Source organism: Sceloporus occidentalis, unplaced genomic scaffold (assembly GCF_023333645.1).
Source record: "Sceloporus occidentalis isolate IW3139 unplaced genomic scaffold, rSceOcc1.0.p SCAF_6, whole genome shotgun sequence".
Classification (NCBI taxonomy): domain Eukaryota; kingdom Metazoa; phylum Chordata; class Lepidosauria; order Squamata; family Phrynosomatidae; genus Sceloporus; species Sceloporus occidentalis.
The window spans coordinates 64,400,893-64,418,492 of record NW_028316986.1 but is presented as its reverse complement, the minus strand read 5'-3'; the positions used below and the strand labels follow the sequence as shown (position 1 = coordinate 64,418,492).

Genomic DNA, 17,600 nt, shown 5'->3' with positions numbered 1-17,600 from the left:
AGAATAATATACCATTATTCCATTAAATAATCTACGATTAAAAACAGCCTGACTTGCTAAAATACAGTGTGTGGTGTGGATAAAGATGGAGAAGGACACTTAATTACCTTGTAATTTGCATAATTAGGTCAGAATGAAGTCAATGAGATGCACCTAGTCAATCATGGAATATGTTGTGAGAAAGGCTAACTTTAAAGGGCTGGGAAAAGGGAGTTCTGGCATCTTACACCCACCATTTCCACAAAAACCTATATATTTTTGTTGAGGGAAGCTCCAGCTCATCAAGAAGCCTCTGATAAATGACATGGATACATTTGGTATCTTTTAGGGACTAGCAAGATTCTTAATTCCTAAAATATTTATATCAGGACACTGTCAAGAATAGTGCTCTAGGTTGAAGGGTCAACTGGTTTGACTTCTCTCCTTCTCCTTACAGCCTGTACAAAGGATTCTCTCCCCCTCTTTTCTGAGCTGTGGGTACAAGAAAACAGATAATGGAGACACTCATGCTAGAACAGTTATCTCTTCAACCAGACACGTTCCATAGGTAGTAAGATGTTGGTGGCAGCGGGCATATGACTGTGATATATCTCCATGGAAGTGGTTTGTGCTGTTTCCTGCTATTAAAAATCTAATCGTTCCTTTACCAACAAAGGGGGGCCTTTCAGATACGTCAGTGTACCATCACATGTTGGGTGTGGCTATGTTGGCTGAGCATGTTGTCTAAAAGGGAATAGATATACCAGAATTCTTCTAGTTCAGCTGAGAATTCAAGCTGGGTCCCTGGACAAGCTGCAGAGTGCAAAGGCTGGGAAGTATCCAATAAAACCCACAGAAGAAATTGGAGATATGTCTCAAAATGCTCAAAAGATGGTTATCTTATTAGTGAAAAAAGTTGATATGTTGATTGTTACCTATTTTTCTACCATTTGCTTAAAAGATATTTCACAAAAACCTTTCAGCCTTTATGTGTGTAGGTACCTTCAATCTGCCTGTCGATTTATGGCAACCCTATGCATTTCATAGGGTTAGACAAAGAATACTCTGAGTTCTTACCTCTGAAATACATCTTACAGCACTTGGTATTCATTGGCAATCTCCCATCTAACTGATCTGACCATGCTTAGCTTCCAAGTTGAGATGGGATCTGGTGCCATTAGGCTATTTGGAAAATAGATTACCAAATGCCTGACTGGCGCTGATTGTCCTGTGGAAAGTGGGGTATTTTCTTTTGGTATACTGTCAAATAGGCATTTCAGTCTTTACTCACATGTTTTCACTTCTCCAGTAAATGGTTTGAGAGTTCCGTTTTGAGAAATTTTTGAACTTTGATTCTATAGGCAATGCACCAAGGCAACTATGATTTCATGTGATATGATATACAGAGTGCCCGTGCCATACTCAGGCGTGGCATATGTGGCTTTCAGCTTATGCTGAAGTCACATGCTAGAAGAGACAATGGCATGTGTTCCTGTAGTGCATGCGGCGCATGCATGAACCCCATTGTTTCCAATGGTGCTTGAGCATATGCGATATTTCTCTTACACGGGGGGGGGGGGGGGGCGGAACAGATCCCCCGTGTAAGGGAAGGGCCCACTGTAATGTATTTATGTGCTTTATATACAGTCGCCCCTCCTAATTCACAGATCTGAGATCCACAGCCTTGAATATCCGCGGAGGGGTGACCTCTGCTATTTTTAATGGCATGTGTGCCTATGGTGCTTGAATATGCGTGAGCCTCCATTTTCGTTGGGGGGGGGGGGCGGAATGGATCTCCTGCGAAAACAGAGGGCCTTGGGAGTATTTGTTGTTGCCTCCAAGTCATTTTTTGTCTTATGGTGAACCTTAAGATTACCCTTTCAGAGGGTTTTCTTGGCAAGTTTCTTCAGAGGGAGATTGCTATTGCTGTCCTCTGAAGCTGACAGAGTGTGACTTGCCCAAGGTCAGCCAGTGAGTTTTTATGTTGTACCAGATCAATCAAACCCTGATCTCCAGAGTCATAGTCCAGTGCTCGCACCATTACATCACACTGGAAAGGATTTTTTAGTAATAAAATAACCATCTTTTTAGTATCTTGAGATGTGTCTCTCATTTGCTTGGTGGATCTCTGTACAAGTCATTTCCATAGATGTAACTTGAAGGAAAAGTTTCCTTTGCTCAACCACTTCATGACTTTTTTCAGGTATATACTTTTTAATATATAATATGAACATTAATGTTTTCTTAATGTTAACATAACTATGACGTGCTTTTTATTTATATACTGTGGTTGATTTTGATTTGGCTTATTTGTAGGGCATTGAAAAATATGTGATTGAGGATACAGAGGAAGCTAGAGTAAACAAAGAAAAATATTCCAGACCGCTGCATATAATCGAGGGGCCTCTGATGAATGGCATGAAAACTGTTGGTGATCTTTTTGGATCTGGAAAGATGTTTCTTCCACAGGTAAGAAAATAAATAAGCATAGCAGGAGCCCTGGGAATTGTAGACCAAAAAACCCTCTCTAGTGTTTGGGAATAAGTGAACAGTTAACATAACATAAACATTGATATCAGGCTAGACCAGTTGTCTCTTCAACTGAGGGCACTAATCTTTACTGTAGTCTGATATGAGTGTTTGAGGAAGCTATAAATGGGATATAAGCATTTACCTTACATCAGGTCTGACTATTGTCAATCTAATCTTGACTACTGTGATAGGCAGTGACTTTGCAGCATCTCAGGTCTTTTTCTTATAATCTGTTCCTTGCTCCCTTTTTGGCTGGAGATACCAGAGATTGAACCTAGCATGTGCATTACTGCTGTGCTATTGTCTTTGTCCATCATCATTCCTCTCCCATCATCATTCTTCCCATGGAGAGGTCTAATGAGGAGACTTAATTCTACATGTGGAGGCTCTCTTTATTACTGGGAACCCTGAAAAGGCAGAACTGCTAATTATGTGGAGAGCTTATCTCCTTTTCAAATCTGTACTCTCTAGACATGGAGAATGACAACAGAGAAGACATATGTTCCTCTTCTCATATTCAGTTCAAATAGATTACCAAATGTCTGATTGTCCTGTGGAAAGGGGAGTGTTTTCTTTTGATGTACCCTCAAATAAACATTTCAGTGGCTGCAATAGTTCTTTCTTTACATCTGGTTATTTAGGTGATCAAATCTGCTCGAGTTATGAAGAAGGCAGTTGGGCATCTCATTCCTTTCATGGAGCAGGAGCGAGAGGAAATGCGTGCCATGTCCAATAGCACAGAGGAAGACGTAAGTTTGCAATTCTACAATGCCTGGTTGCCTTGAATGAACTTTTGTTTGCCAGTTATTTTCCTGTTGTTACTGCAGCAGTGTCAACACCACATTATCCTTCAGTGTGCTGCTCACCAGCGCTGCAGAGCTCTATCCCTCTGTATGGCTGCCTAAATTTTATGATGATTACCTGTCTGATGCATGATCTGGCCCTTTGTTTTTAAGAACCATGTATTTGATCAAAGGGATGTGGTGGATTAGTGGTTAAGTTCTGATTATCGGAAGGTTGGCAATTCGAGGCCTGAGTACTGCATGATGGAGTGAGCTCCTGTCTCTAGTCCCAGCTTCTGCCAACCTAGCTGTTCAGAGCATACAAATGCAAGTAGATAAATAGGTACCACTTCTCAGTGGGAAGGTAACAGTGTATGGTGTAGTCATGCTGGCCGCATGACCACCAGAGCAGTCCTCGGACAATGCTGGCTCTACGGCTTAGTAACGGAGATGAGCACTACTTTTCAGTCAGTTAAGATTAGACATTTATGTCAAGGGACTACCTTTGCCTTTACCTTATTTGATCAAATATTAAAATTGCCATAAATAGCCCAGGTTCTAAACAATAGCAATAGCAAGTATGTTTCTATATCACTTATCTGTGCACTTAAGCACTCCCTAAGCTGTTTACAGTATGTAAGCTAATTGCCTCCAACAAGCTGATTCTTATTTTATTAAACTCAGAAGGATGCCAGGCTGAATCAGCCCTGAGCCCCTGGCTGGTATTAAACAGGTTGTTTTAAGGTGAAAAACACCTTGGGTAGTTTGATATCATAGTTGCCAAGCCAACCAGCACCCTGGGCTGGGTGGTTCAAACTGGGTGGATCCTTCATAGATCACTCCTTATTTTCTGTCTTAATCTATATATGTTGTTTTCTTTAATGTCGATGAATATGTGTACAAATTTTACACCCATTTTATGCTAAAATTCACATTTTGTACTTGTTTCATTTATTGTCTTATAGTGAAAGACAATAAATGAAACAAGTACAAAATGTGAATTTTAGCATAAAATGGGTGACACAATAAACAAGAACAGTTTGGAAACAGAGAAGTCACGAAGCACAATAAAAATCCATGATCAAGTATATCAGAACTAAGACTGAAATGTCTGGAGGTAAAAAGCCAAATTTTAACTAGCCAAAAAGGGACCTGTCTCAGTGCTAGCCAAGGTGAGGTGCCACAGCCAAGAAGGCCTCTCCCTATAATGTGTTTTTCCCAGTAGTAGTGGAGGCAGAGGAGAGTGCCTTCAGTACATCTTTATGCCGAGAAGGTATATCTAAGGAGTATTTATGGTACTTCTTTAGGCCCAAAACTGCATCACAAAATTCAGAAAAGTGTAACTGACATGGAAAAATCTTGTCATTGCTGAGATTTTTTTAAATTAATTTTTATAGACTTTTCAACAACTTACATTATGACACTGATACATCTACAAACACACATATAAATCCATATAAACAAACACATATCACTACATATGTATTTACAAATTTTAAATTCCATTATTACGCATGGCTTCATTATAACAGACTTTCTTATTAATTTCCATCTTCCATCATCCATGCCTTGTTCTATCTTGATCCTTTGAAAACATATACCGTCTCTCTTGACATTATTTTTAAAACACATATAACATAAAAGAGTACTTCCTACTACTTGCATTTTTCCTTAAAGTCCTGGTTTTTCTCCATTGTACTATCTTTTCCTTTCTATCAAAGTTCTCCTCACCTTAAAAAGGTTAACTTTACAGTTTATTCCATATTTACATTATTCCATATTTACATTTAAGCTCATCTTTTTCCCCATAAATACTAAGCAAAAATTACTGAGTTAACTAGCTTGGCTTTCGTATCTTGTCCAGTCATTGCTGAGATTTTGATTGAGCCAGGCCATCCTGTCATGCTGACACAGCTAGTTGAGTATTCTCCAATATCAGACTGAAACACAAAGCATTTTTCCAGTTGTGTTCTCATTTTGCACAGAATTGGTGCCTTTTCCTTTGTGATGTTAAGCGCACACAGCAAACACAAAAAGGCAGGGTAAATGTCACAAACGAGACAACCAGAGCTACATGTTTTCCTAGTTCAGGAAGGCAATAGTTAACCAGATGGTTCAATTTCACACATTTTACAGAAATGCCCCCCTCAAAAAACAAAAACAAAAACCAATTCTTGAAAATGTGCAAAGTCTCCTCAAGACAGACAAAAAGAGTCTTGTAGTCTTGTTGCAAGGTGAAAACATTTTGTATTTTTCCATTTATCATACAAGGAGAAGTCATGTTAGAATTAACATCTGCTGTCCTGATCTACCCATTAGTTGGAGTATGTAAATCAGATTGGTTCACTTCCAAATGTGGACTAAATGGATCCCTACAGCACAGCCCCCCCCCCTTTTTTTTTTTTTTTTTTGTTTCAAACTGGCAAAATTTGTTCTCCTGGAGGCTAATCCTCAAGACAAGGTTGTAGAGATAGCAACATGTGGATGCTTTCTGGAACAGAAAGATTCCTGCTTTATATAAGCCACATACTTGCAGCTTAGGGAAGCATAACTAAATGGATGTTGATTTCCTCTTTTTTGGAAAGAATCCTAGGACAGGAGAAAACCTGAGGGTCTATGCTGTAGCTGCATTAAAAAAAAATTTTTTTGTCCCTAACAAGCATGAAAATGAAATAGCAGCAGTTGTTCTTGTAGTTTAAATTGAGACTGGGATGAGTTCTAAAATCAAATTGAGCATGTTATGCTGTTTTTGATATCCGGAAAGAGAGTGAAATATGCTAAGGCAGACAAGACTACAGAAAAAGGCCTATAATAAAATTTTACCTTATGAATTTTATTATTTCTTTTATGTATGCTTATCAAAAGGAAGAAAATGTCTGTGAATGTGTGCAACATTAAGTCAGCCCTGCATTATGTTTTGTTAATACTTGATGTGTGCTGTAAAGTGGATACTGCTCTTCCAAGTGAACAAGGGGAGAGAGGGGGAGGGACAGAAGGACTGCTACATATGTTTATTAAAAATGAGAGTAGCTTGTAGCTTGTCTTAAAATAAGTTACATATCTGTTGGCATGAATTTTCTTTGGAGTGCCAAGACATCAGCAAAATGTTTTTAAAAACCTGGTTGTTATTTTTTAGCGTGAATGGTTGTACTTGCAGGCTTGTGCCAGGATTGAAAAAGAAAGCTGTTTGGTTCTGTTCCCAGCACTAGAGTGCTCCAATTCATTTAATGCTTGAACTCCCCTTGTTTTTATGTAGGAGGCATCATAAAATCTAATGCATGTTCTGGTCCACATTGCAGCTTGCTTTGAGGTTGGATGTGTTTCATTCTCCTTCAGTACTTCTCATTTCTTTTTTATCTTAGATTTTTCCTCACCAATCAAGTGTGTAGCCATTCTTCGACTATCCCACTATAGGTACTGATGTCTTTTAGATTGATTTAAATGAACATCTCTTTCTGCCCCAGCTGTGTGAGCCTTTCAGCACTCATGAATATAGAGCAGGATGATGCTGGGTAGCCCAGTCATTTGACATAGCTTTGGACGATCATTCTTGGAATCACTACATTTTAGGAAGGCATAAGAGATTAATAAATATACCACATGCAATCCTTTTCAGGCAACACAGATTAATTTGTATAAAAAGATTACCAGATGTTAAAGGGAATGGAGTGGTAGACTCAAATTATACATCCTGGTGCAGAGCCATTTGTTTTCAACTTGGATTTGCCCCAATCGTAGATAAAGCTAGGAGTGATGGTATTGCTTTGGAGAACAAAAGGGATGCCCACAAGCATATGCACCCCATTCCCAAGTTGGGTTCTGATAATTTTGGGAGCTTCCTAGGGATAGAAGTGCCTGGCACTTTAATCTAATGGAACAGTAAAGATTTAGTCTCCCCTAGCCATGCAGTCTAGTTTTTTTTAAAACTGTGAAGAGTCTTCTAGCACCTTTTAAGACTAACCTGTTTTAGCATGAATTTTTGTGGTTTGTAATCAGTAAATAAATCTGTTAGTCTTAAAGCTGCACAAGCTGTTGTTTTGCTAGAATAGGCTAACGTGTCTATCTCCTTGATTTTTTAAAAACCTGATGTTCCTATCTTTTACTTTCTGTACAGTTGGAAAAAAACACAGGTTTACATTGATGACTGTGCCATCACTACCATATACAGCTTGAACTTCACAGAGGACATTTACCCAAAGAAATTGATTTATAAGCTTAACAACTGATACTGTGACATGCATATTGTATATATTCAATAAGACAGTAGAGAAACATACCTGTAGAAAAGATACCTTGCAGGAAGTGTTCTAAAGCACACTTGTGGCCTTTGGTGGCACATTGTTTCTCCTGTTGAGCCTGGTGATGTACACCTACTTTTCTCCAGAGCCCAACTGATCTGGTCAGCATTCCTGGCCTACAAGCTTGCTATTCCGGTGCTAATGTTTTCCTTCACCTCACAATGATTTCAACATGGCTGACATTGTGATTTCCAGCAAGTTTCAATATGTGTTGGCTGGATGGTGATAGAGACATGAATTCTATCATTATGCATCTAAGATAGCTTTTTCTTCAATTGCTAGCAGGGTTGGGGAAAGACTGATTTTAGTGGGGAATGCTGGGGGTAGAGGGGCATTCATCTCCCTATTCCCCAGCAATCTAAATGCAGCCAAGAATCTCCTCTCTAGAACTCATCAGGTGGGGGGAGGAACTTTAAAGTTCCTCCTTTCTATACCTGGCAGATGGGCAGGTTGCAGAAACACATAAGTGTTTTCATCTTTACATGCACATATGTAGACACGTGAACATTCGTGTGTAGTTCCCATTCTGCTCCACCTACATACTGCCTCCAGGCACTATGTACAGTTCTTGGGCCAAAATATTTGCTTACCCATCTTCAAAGGTGTTAGAATCTACTTCTCTTTTATTAAGAACAGTCATTTTGTGTGTACCACATGTATGATTGGTGACAGACAAATGCTACAGAAAGACATTACCTTTACAAGTAGTATCTTTCAAATAAGATCTGAACTCTATAATTAGAAAAGTAGGACTCTATAGCTGTAATAGTTGAATATATTTACTAGTAAATATGTGAATTAATAAATTCCTTTGTCAGTGTTTTGGTCTGGTAAGCTGTTGACACTTGCTAACAAAGTACACTGTTGTTGTCATGTGTTTTCAAACAAACTCTGACATATGGTGATCCTATTATAGGTTTTCTTGGCATACTTCAGTCAGAGAAACTTTTCTATTGCCTTCCTCTTTCACAGAGAGATTATGGCATGCTCCAGGTCACCTAGTGGGTTTTTGTGGTTGAGCAGAGATCAAACCCTGTTTTCCCAGAATTCGACTCCTAGTATCTTAAAGTGTACAAAGTGTAAAGTGATTTACTTGCTGGCGTCTAGATCTTTTGCGTTTCTTTGGGTATGCCTTTATGCTCCCTTTGTTTGCTGAACTCAAGGGAATCAATGTATGGTTTTTCCTTTCCATTTTATCTGTTGGTTTATCCATTTAAGTTGAGAGAGAGTGGCTGTACAGATGTAAAACCTTCAGAAAATTTGAAGTCCTTGGCGGGGGAATCAATTTTCCATATTTTTTTTTTTGGGGGGGGGGGGGAGATGGAAATGTTTGTATTTTTCTTTTAAATGCAGTGTTAACACCCTTTACAGTTTGAAAATCTGTTACTTTAGGAACATAAAATGCATTATTCATATTCTGGTTTGAGTATGTTCAATGAATTAAAGGTATTGTTTATTCAGAAGATTATTATAAATTGAATTTGAAGTTCATATTTCCAAAACAAAATATCCCACAACTAATTTTTTCATGTTTTCTGGTGAAAAGGCTTTGGAAGAAGTGATCCCCCTACAAACTTTCTAGTGTTTTTTGTAGACTTTCTCATTTCTTAAGTTGTTGGCTGAAAATCACCCAGTAAGCTTTATGACTGGTATCATTTGCTTTCATGTTTTCCACTTTTAGGCAAACACTATGCATTGGACTAAGAGCCCTCAAAGGTTTTTTTTTTTTTTTTTGGGGGGGGGGGTGTCTGTGGCCACATTCTCACAAAATTTGAAATGTGCCATAATTACATAGCTGCATTGGGTGCATGGCTACAGCCAAATTTTTTTGGAGATTCCACATCTAATAACAGATGTGTAATAATGTTATTTGTGTTATTACCTGCTGTAGTGTGGTGTTACCCACCCAGAGACTACTTCAAATTATAGTGGGCCCTTGGTGTCTTCTGGGATTTGGTTCCAGGACCTCCCATGGATATCAAAATCCATGGATGCTCAAGTTCCATTATATTCAGTGGTGTAAGATGATGTCCTTTATATAAAATGTCAAATTAAGATTTGCTTTTTGGAATTTTTGGGGGAGGGAATATTTTCAAGCCATGGATGGTTGAATCTTTGTGTGCAGAATATGTGGAAACAGAGGGCCGACTGTAATTTCTAGCCAGGCCATCTGAAATGGATTCCTAACAATCTTTCTGCTTTTCCAACAAGCTTTCTTCCTGAAAGGGAAGGTGTTTTGAGTCCTTTTTTCACCTCACCTTCCTCCATCTGTCTTCCTTTTCAATCTTTGCAGTGAAGGGAACAGGCAGAGGGTTTCTAGGAGGCTGGGGACATCTTAAATAATAATAATAATAATAAAAAAAAACCTTTATTTATATACCGCCCTTCCACTGATCAGGGCGGTGAACAGCATAATAAAACAATACATACAGTAAGACAAATTAAAATTAAAACAATCATAAAACCCCCGGTCAGCCCTCCAGCTTGCCGTCAGCAAAGAGAGAGAGGCCATCTAGGACTTTACTCGGGGAATGCAGTTCGAAATAGGAGGGTCTTTAAATCCCTCCTAAACTGAGCCAGGGAGGTGGCCGAGCGGAGCTCTGTGGGCAGCGTGTTCCAAAGGGTCGGGGCAACGATGGAATACGTCCTCCTCATTGTAGAGGAGAGTTTGGCCCCAGGAACCCTAAGTAATTGCTGCCCAGAAGTTCTGAGGGTGCGGGGCGGAATGTATGGGGAGAGGCGGTCCTTCAAGTATCCTGGGCCCAAGCCATGTAGGGCTTTATAGGTAATCACCAACACCTTGTACTGTGCCAGGAAGCGAATAGGCAGCCAGTGCAGGTCTTTAAGCACCGGTGTAATATGGCTGGTCCTGGAGGTACTAGTGACCAGCCTGGCCGCCATATTCTGTACCAGCTGTAGCTTCCGAGTATGATACAAGGGTTGCCCCATGTAGAGCGCGTTGCAGAAATCCAATCTAGAGGTTACCAGAGCATGTACCACCGTTTCTAGGTCCCTCTGGGCCAGGTATGGGCGCAGCTGGCGAATAAGCCGAAGCTGATAACAGGTGTTCCTGACCGTCGCGTTCACCTGAGATGTAAGGTGAAGCGACGAATCAAGAAGCACCCCCAGACTGCGCACGGAGTCCTTCACAGGAAGCGTGATCCCGTTCAGGACAGGTGGAACCACCGCCATTCCTGGACCAGGGGAACCTATCACGAGTACCTCCGTTTTCTCTGGATTCAGGCTGAGTCGGTTTTTCCTCATCCAGCCCATTACTGACTCCAGGCATGCCACAAGAGGAGAGATGCCATCCTCGGTCACAGCATCAGTCGGAGACATAGAGAAGACTATTTGGGTGTCATCAGCGTACTGATAACCCCGCGCCCCATGTCTCCGGATGATCTCTCCCAGTGGTTTCATGTAAATGTTAAATAGCATGGGAGACAGAATGGCTCCTTGAGGGACCCCAGTTGTGAGGGCCCTCTTATTGGAGCTCACGTCTCCCAGCTGCACCATCTGGAACCTCCCAGAGAGGTAGGACCGGAACCACTGGAGCGCAGTGCCCCCGATTCCCACCTCAGCCAGGCGTTCCAGAAGGATACCATGGTCTATGGTATCGAAAGCCTCTGAGATGTCCAAGAGCACCAACAGGGACACGCTTCCCCTGTCGATGCCCAGACGGAGATCATCGACCAAGGCGACCATGGCCATCTCAACCCCGTAACCCACCCGAAAGCCAGTTTGAAATGGGTCCAGATAATCCGTTTCATCCAAGACCGACTGAAGCTGGATTGCAACCGCCCTCTCGATCACCTTCCCCAAAAATGGCAGCAGCGAAACTGGCCGATAATCTTCCCTCCCATAATGTAGCTTACATTATGACTGAAATCAGACAGTATATCTATCTGCTTATTTCATACAGATTTGCTTCTGCTTTTACCTGCAGAAAATAACAGATGTTGCAGTCTCTTTCATATAGTGGAATTTGCTCAGATTATCACCTTTACTGAAAATTTAATTCTTGCAGGACCCTTACCATGGCACCATTGTGTTAGCTACTGTGAAGGGGGATGTCCATGATATTGGCAAGAATATTGTGGGAGTTGTCTTGGGCTGCAATAATTTCAGGTAACAAGGCTAAACCCTTTCCCTTACATGATTGTTTTGCATATGAGAATTTCCTCTTCCAAGTGGGCAGTTTGAACAAAGTTTTCTGAACTTCTCCTAGTTCCAGACTAATATTCAAATCAGCTGTTTTTCTTAGGGTATTTCCTCCCTGGACATGGTGTCAAGTTCAGATGTATGTCAGGAACATTCTGAAACTAGTGCGGTAACAATTAGAAAATGAAGGACCTTCAGAAGAGAATGAGGTATTAGGAAAAGCTGGTATCTGCAAGTTCAGTTGTCTGGGAGGATTAATGCAGCAGGACAGGACATTTGAGTCCCTCAGACATGCTTTATTGCAAAATCCACATAGACCTAGAGCAGTGATGGTGAACCTTTTACAGACCGAGTGCCCAAACTGCAACCCAGACCCCACTTATTTATTGCAAAGTGCCACGTCCCTCTGGCTTTCTAGTAAGAAACTCTGGCAAACTCTGTGCTAGGGCGACAACACATGTGCCCACAGAGAGGGCTCTTAGTGCCACCTCTGGCACGCGTTCCATAGGTTCGCCATCACTGACCTAGAGCTACAGTGTAGACATTCTGTGACACTCTCACACGTAAAGTGTCCCTGAATGTCAGCCACTCGCCACATACAGGCTTTGTTTTTTTATTATTTACAAAATGGAAAACAAACAAAACAGCCACGTTGCAACAAATCTGTTGATATTGGCTTCACAGGTAATTTTTTTGCATCCAATGTAATGTATTGGAGGGGAAATACTGTGCCATGCTGATTTTTAGCGAGGCATGATGGAGCATAGGAAAAGTGACATTCTCTGATGCTCATGTGGTTGCTGCCATTGAGGGGAAATAAAAAATTATTCCATTGCGTGGGCTTTAGACTTTATCGCCCTTTATTTTATCTTGTATTATTTCACTTGTATTCCATCTTGTATTTTATAGCTTTGAATGGAACACAGTTGATTTACACGCAACTGTGGATGTATGACATTTGTATACCTCACAGTTTACAAATGTCACATTGGAACTCTTATTTGGGCCAGAAAATGCCACACAGGTCATACAGGCAATTTGGTTTGAAAGATAAAATATTGGTGCATGAGAGTTATGAGCCACATTCAGTTTGCATGGACCTCCACAAGAAGGTAACTATTTTTCAAGATAGCTGAGTTGGTTTTAAATGAGTACATATGCATGATGAATAGCAAAGTACAATTTCCCTCCCAGGGTTATCGATTTGGGAGTCATGACGCCATGTGACAAGATACTTAGAGCTGCCCTTGAAAACAAAGCAGGTAGGAAGATGTTCTATCCATATTCTTCATTTTAGAAAGGATACTGTCATTATGATCTTGAGCTCACATCTTTGAAGGCTCATGCTGACTGATCTCAAGAAAATGAAATGGTTTCAAAAGATAAAGTGGTACTGCATCAGATTTTTTTGACATTAGAATGATTAAAATGCCATAGGTCTTGTCAAGAAAATAAGGATGATATGAGTTTGAATAACAGATAATTATTTTTGAGCTGGATGCTAAGTACTAGTGTATGTGGATTTTTCTTCAATGCCTCAATGCATCTTAATGCAGAAGTGTACTGAATCATTTAACACTCTAATGTGCAATCTACAATTGTATCTTCTTTATTTAAGAGATCTATATACCACTCTTCATGAAGATTGCCATAGTGGTTGATCAAAACTTGTTCAAGATCAAAATCAAATTATAGCAAAATTACATGATATAAATATATACTAAAAGCCTGGAGGAATTTAAAAAATACTTTCGTGATATTGAAATATGAACAGTGTTGGTACTGGCATCTTGGAACATGTATACCTATATCCTCTTTATAGTCATTTCACTGATTATCCCAGTGTTTAGAGTGATGCTATTTTCTTTGTAATTTTGGTGGAAACATCTATATCCATCTTTCCCAAACTGTTCTGTCTGAGGTTTATGGAAATTATAGTCCAGCACCTCTGGGAGGGTACTGGGTCAGAGATCTAGATCAAAGCCCTCAGTTCATTGCGCAGCAGGTTGGCTTTTCTTCTTCTAATGTCTTATATCTTGAGGATAGAAATATTTTTAAGCTATCTATGTTTAATAGATGTTATTGGCCTGTCGGGCCTCATCACTCCTTCTTTGGATGAGATGATCTTTGTGGCCAAGGAAATGGAGAGACTAGGAATAAAGATTCCTTTGCTTATTGGAGGCGCAACTACTTCCAAGTAAGTTGTATTCTTTCTGCTATTTCCAAGGTTGGAATCAGTGCAAATGTGGAAGTTTTTGTTCCACAGTGGACTAGAAATACATTCTCCAATATAATTTTTAATCTTTTGTATGCTTAACCAATACATCAGGGAAGGGTCTCAAACAAAAGAACTCATATCAAACAAGACCATAATAAATAAATGAACATTCCTCAGACAAAAGACAGAAACAGTATACTATTTCAAAGAATATTAATATCAACAGCTCACACAGATAAAGAAGTGAAGCAACGCAAATAAAAAGCCAGCATGGTGTAGCCATTAGAGTGTGGGCTAGGATTATAAGACACTGGGGTTTGAATCCCTGCTCTGTCATGAAAACCCATTAGGTGATCTTGGGCAAGTCACACTCTCTCAGTCTCCAAGGAGAGCAATGGCAAATCCTCTCTGAAGAAATGTTGCCAGGAAAGCTCCATGACAGGACCACCTTAGTGTCTCCATAAGTTGCATTGACTTTAAGGCATACAACAACAAATTTCGTTTCTCTGTTTGCAGCCACAAAGTGTTAACTTTTGAGAACTCCCAGGCCACAAAACCAGGCCATACTTGGTCTGCAGACTGCAGGTTCCCCAACCCTGAAACATTCTGAAAATAGGGCAGTGGTGAGGGACTGAACACACCCACTTCAGTCATAATCCACACAATGACCAAATCTATCAGGGTTTTTTTAAAAGAAAAAAAGAAGCTCACCTTTTGCTACAAACAAAATTCAAAAAATAAAATATTGCAGAAAAGAAAGACAAAATCCCAAAACAATGCATGATTGGCAAAATGTCATTTGGATCTTTATAAAAGCAGAGAGCATGGGTTGATGCCATCATTTCATAACACATCTCTCTGTCAGCTACCCAAAACAAATGTTCTCTCTCATGGGAACATCTATTTTCCAACTCTGGGTACTTGAATATTGTGGAATATCCTTCATTGTACACTGACCAACAGTCTTGTGGACAATGGGGATATTTTTAGCTGCTAAAATATATTTTAGGTCCTGAAATATATTAGAATTCCCATCAGGTTACTTGGCACATTTTTTTAAAACCCATTTGGATATATTTCTGCTAAGAGCATCACATACTTAAGGTGATGTTCACACAATTACAAAGTACAAGTACAGAAATTACGAAGTACAAAAATACAGTGTCTCAGTTGAAGCCCTATTTCCAAGGGGAAAGAACAGAGGAAATTGCTATATATTTGGTGTATAACTACATTAGAGATTATAGTATATTAAGTGATATGTAAGCACTCCAAATATATAAATATGACATGTATATAGTGCAATTTTTTCTAACTTTACAATAGGTGACCAATGAGAAGGGAAATTAAAAAAGAAGGAAACGCTGTATCCATTTTGAAACAGCTATAAATCTAAACATGAAGCACAGAAGATACTTAGCTATACTAGTGTAACAGTTTATGTTGCTGACTGAGAAAAATGTTGCTTAAATGTAAATGCCATATTTATCCACAAGAAAGTTACATAACAAATTTGTTGTTTGTGAGATAGTTGTAGTTCTATGAGCTATTTAGCTTTCATGGTCAGATATTTGTGAGATATTTCATTTACTCTGGTGCCACAACAAACTACAAATCCAGGATTCCATAGGGTGGAGCCTTTGTAGTTAATGCAGTGTCAAAATGCATTAATTGAGCAATGTGGCAGCAGCCTTGATTCTATGATTCTGTGTATAGATGCAGGTGAACAACTCATTGTTCAACATTAAAATCATGCTGGTAATTTTTGCCATCTTGTACTAAGAATTTTTTCTGCATGACAAATCATATCATGGTTTTTTTAAAATTACAGCTACCACTCCCAGGATTTTCAAAAGACCTGACAGACTGCTAGAGAGGGGCCTCTCAAAGCAATATGGAGCTGAGCTCTGCTATATATCCATTCAAGCCTAAGGGAATATATTTGCAGTACTGAAAAGAAGGTTATTCTAGAGGGAAAATTTTGTCAGGAGAGAGCTTTAGAGAAATGTGACAGATGAAGATGCTGGCTTAGAATAGGAATGCATAAATTTTCCCTCCCACTCAGTATCTTGTAAACACTAGCTCATGTTCTGCAGGGGTAGCATGATGTTTAGCCATTTTCATCTCCTAAATGACATCGGATTAGCAAAAATGAGAGATGCCAAAAATTAGGAAAAGTGTCAGTGTAAACATCACTTTAATCTACATTAGACTTTCTCTTAAGAAAATGTTTCTAAGAGATCCGGTACTTTTAAAAAATGTTAAATCTAAATTGAAGTACTGATAATACCTCAGGAACAAATGTCTGTTAATTAGGCACAAGGGGGATGAGATGGGGAAGCCGTTGTGATGTTAGAACAGAGATGGGCAGAGAAAAGCTCATGGCGTGCACAGTGTTCTCAAGGTCTTTTTGAGGCCCAAGTGCCCTGTCACTAGGGCAAAAAACTTGTGAGTAGAAGTGAAACTCGGATCATTTCCAGGGTTTTGTACAAGGAAGTTGGTTGGGGAGGCTGATTGCTTTCAGGCAGAGGTTGGTAGGAACTGAGGAGCCTTGCCACCTTTCAGCTAATTCTGGGTTATGTCTGGGATAATGTTTATCAGCTTCTGGTCACCTGAGTTCCCAGCTCATGATAGTGATTAAGGCAAACAGGCCAGGTTGAAATCAACACTCCACTTAAACATTTTCAAATATGGGAGTTTCAGGATATTTACCAGTGAATGAGCAGGCTCTTTTGGTATTCTTTTCAGGCTATTTATTATACGTATGCATAGATTTATATATACATATACATTCCCCTTGGGGAGAAACACAGACACAGCAATATCTGGGCACTTCAGCTTTGTTACGTTCCATGACTTTATATGCAAGGCATTTTATATTAGTCTTTATTAGTCATATATCAGTTGTAACTACTTAAACACATATCCATTCTTAGTATAGCCTAGACATGCATCTTACCAATATTACCATAAATCAAGATGGTAGGGCAGACTGTCAGGGCTATTAGGAACAGCCTATAATGGAGTGAATAGTAGTTTGATTTATGATTCTTACGTAACTAATCTATTCTCTCCAGATGCCCAGTCAGTGCAACAGTTATCTGGCCAAATCATACCTTTATGTCCTGTACACTAGAGGGCTTTATCTAGAGATCACCGTGCTTTTAGAAATCTGTCCACTACATGTTTCAGGTATCAGCTAATGTACCAGGTCACAGGGTTATCTTTGATCAGTCTCTTTGTCTTTGTTTACATTCCTGAATCCAACATGTGGCACTCTTTCAAGACTGAAACCCAAACAAGCTTTCCTCATGCGGCTCCAGTACAGAAAAATGGCAAATACTGTCACAGATCTCATTCTCTATATTCTACAGTCTATAGATGCTACCAGAGTATATATTTAAGGTTATATTAACAGACTGAGAAATTGGCAAATGAATATGCCTGGTCTATAACACCAGTCTTCGATTAGAGTGTTCAACCGGGCCTTGGAAGATCCAGGTTCAAGTCCCAACTGAGTTGCAAAATCCATTGTGTGTCCATGGGCCAGTGATTTTCCTTCTGACTAAATAGCTTCACAAGGCTTGATTTGCAAACAGTGTGGGGAAGAGGAGAGCTATGTATGCTGTC

The 17,600-nt window shown here is 39.7% G+C and overlaps 1 protein-coding gene across 2 annotated transcripts in view; it reads left to right on the top strand.

Annotated features, from left to right (window-relative positions):
* MTR (5-methyltetrahydrofolate-homocysteine methyltransferase) overlaps positions 1-17,600 on the top strand; it is a 110,357-nt gene that overhangs the window by 70,581 nt on the left and 22,176 nt on the right. For both annotated transcript variants that reach the window (XM_089529855.1, XM_089529856.1), the window contains exons 20-24: positions 2,296-2,448; positions 3,153-3,260; positions 11,619-11,719; positions 12,947-13,014; positions 13,829-13,949. In XM_089529855.1, the coding sequence (XP_089385981.1) occupies positions 2,296-2,448; positions 3,153-3,260; positions 11,619-11,719; positions 12,947-13,014; positions 13,829-13,949 (551 nt within the window). The remainder of the gene's footprint in view (positions 1-2,295; positions 2,449-3,152; positions 3,261-11,618; positions 11,720-12,946; positions 13,015-13,828; positions 13,950-17,600) is intronic.